Genomic DNA, 1,965 nt, shown 5'->3' with positions numbered 1-1,965 from the left:
AGCATCTCAAGTCTCTTTATCCCCCAAATTGATTTTTATTGTCATTTGAAAACCAAGTTATAAAGGGGCTTACTAATAACTACTTCCTATTTCCCATCACATTCTGTTTTAAGATTGCAGCTTAAAAATTGTTAATTTCAGTAAGAAAAAATTAACTTCAACAGAAGAACATTCTTAGACCCTATATTTCTCTACTCAGAGTGTGGTACATGAAGGGTAGAGGGGGCATACAGAGAAGGTGGAGGTCTAACTTTGGCTCTTTGTCCAGGCTGCAAGTTATATAGTTTGATTGAAATAAATATGATTTTATTCTTGCCACACTGGATTTGGCTTCATGCTTCAAGACTTATAGGAGCTATAGATATGCTATAAGTCTTAAGAATGAGAGAATTAATTATTAAAACAACACAATTCATAATTGGAGCTGTATGTTCACTGGCAAAGTTTTTATAGCTTTTACAATAGACATTGTTAGCACTAAGCGGTTTTCCTTTTTGGGATTTAAGGAAAATCCATGGGTATTCTCAGGTGTGTTTCAGAGGTACAAAGGGGCAAAGTGACTAGGAATTGATTCAGAAGACTGCCTACTAGTATTTAGTTTTTTTAAAAGACCTATAAATTTAGAAATACTTCTTTTTTCAGGTAAAATACTCGTTTACTGAGTGACTAGGAATTGATTCAGAAGACTGCCTACTAGTATTTAGTTTTTTTTAAAAGACCTATAAATTTAGAAATACTTCTTTTTTCAGGTAAAATACTCGTTTACTTTTAGAAGCCTTCTTATTGTGTTTAAATTGTAGGAACCTAAACTATGTATGTATGCTTTAACATTGCTTTATTTTTAGGTGTTCTGTACCCATAGAGCCAGGGGATATCATTCATTTGGAGGGAGACTGCACATCTAATACTTGGATAGTAGATGAAGATTCTGGATATTTGATTCTGTATCCAGACATGCTGATTTCTGGCACAAGCATAGCCAGTAGTATTCGATGTATGAGAAGAGCTGTCCTGAGTGAAACTTTTAGGGTAAATAATATTAATAGCTAATGCTTCTACAGGGTCTTAGAGTTTACAGAGCACTTTTACATTTATTATTTCATTTAATCCTCCCGGCAATCTTGTGAGGGAGGATTAAAACAGTAATCAGCTGCGTTTTATAGATGAGGAAAATGGGCTCAGAGAGGTTAATTGACTTGCCTATACTCATGTAGCTAGTAAGTGGCAGTGCTGGAATTTAAGGCGAGGTACCTACATTCTTTTAATCTTGTTTAACTTAATAAAATAATTAATTCTAATGATAAAAAAATTAAAGTGGCAAAATTTTTTATTTAATACACCTAGACATTTCCAAACTTGGATTCATGTGATTCCCAATAAATGAAAAATGTCTGAAAGTCTCTTTTAAAAGGATTATTATGGAATATTTCAAACATATACTAAGAGATAATTATAATATACTCCCATGTACCCAACTTTCACATTCTGCTATTCCCAAACATTATATTATTTTGCAAGTAAATGACAGCTGAGAATTTTTTAAAAGTTAAATATGATATCTTTATTATACCCAATAAAATTAACAGTAGTTTCTTAAATTAATGCCCAGTTTATCTTTAATGTCTTTTATCAAAAATATCTAATATTTTTATTAGTTGGTTTGCTCACATTAGTATCCAGAGTCCTAGTATTATTTCGTTGAAAGGTTTCTTAAGTTTCTTTTATTCTATATTAGTTCTGCCTTCCACCCAACCCCTTTGTTTCAATGCAGTTTATCTGTTGAAGCCGAACCAGGGTTATTTGTTAAAATTTTTCCCCCCTCACAGGATATTTTTAAAATTATAAAATTAATCTGTGTGGGGCTGGCCCGGTGGCGCACTGCTACAATGCGCCGCTTGGGAAGTGTGGCGGCGCTCCCGCCGAGGGTTCGGATCCCACGTGCAGACCGGCGGCTCACTGGCTGAG

The 1,965-nt window shown here is 34.1% G+C and overlaps 1 protein-coding gene across 1 annotated transcript in view; it reads left to right on the top strand.

Annotated features, from left to right (window-relative positions):
• Positions 1-1,965, top strand: part of DNA2 (DNA replication helicase/nuclease 2) — a 60,928-nt gene that overhangs the window by 7,701 nt on the left and 51,262 nt on the right. Inside the window, exon 4 of the mRNA XM_008567108.1 lies at positions 846-1,029. Coding sequence (XP_008565330.1) covers positions 846-1,029 — 184 coding nt within the window. The remainder of the gene's footprint in view (positions 1-845; positions 1,030-1,965) is intronic.

Source organism: Galeopterus variegatus, unplaced genomic scaffold (assembly GCF_000696425.1).
Source record: "Galeopterus variegatus unplaced genomic scaffold, G_variegatus-3.0.2 Scaffold293, whole genome shotgun sequence".
Classification (NCBI taxonomy): Eukaryota; Metazoa; Chordata; class Mammalia; order Dermoptera; family Cynocephalidae; genus Galeopterus; species Galeopterus variegatus.
Note: the sequence above shows the minus strand (reverse complement) of the source record. Positions and strands in the feature narration are given on the sequence as shown.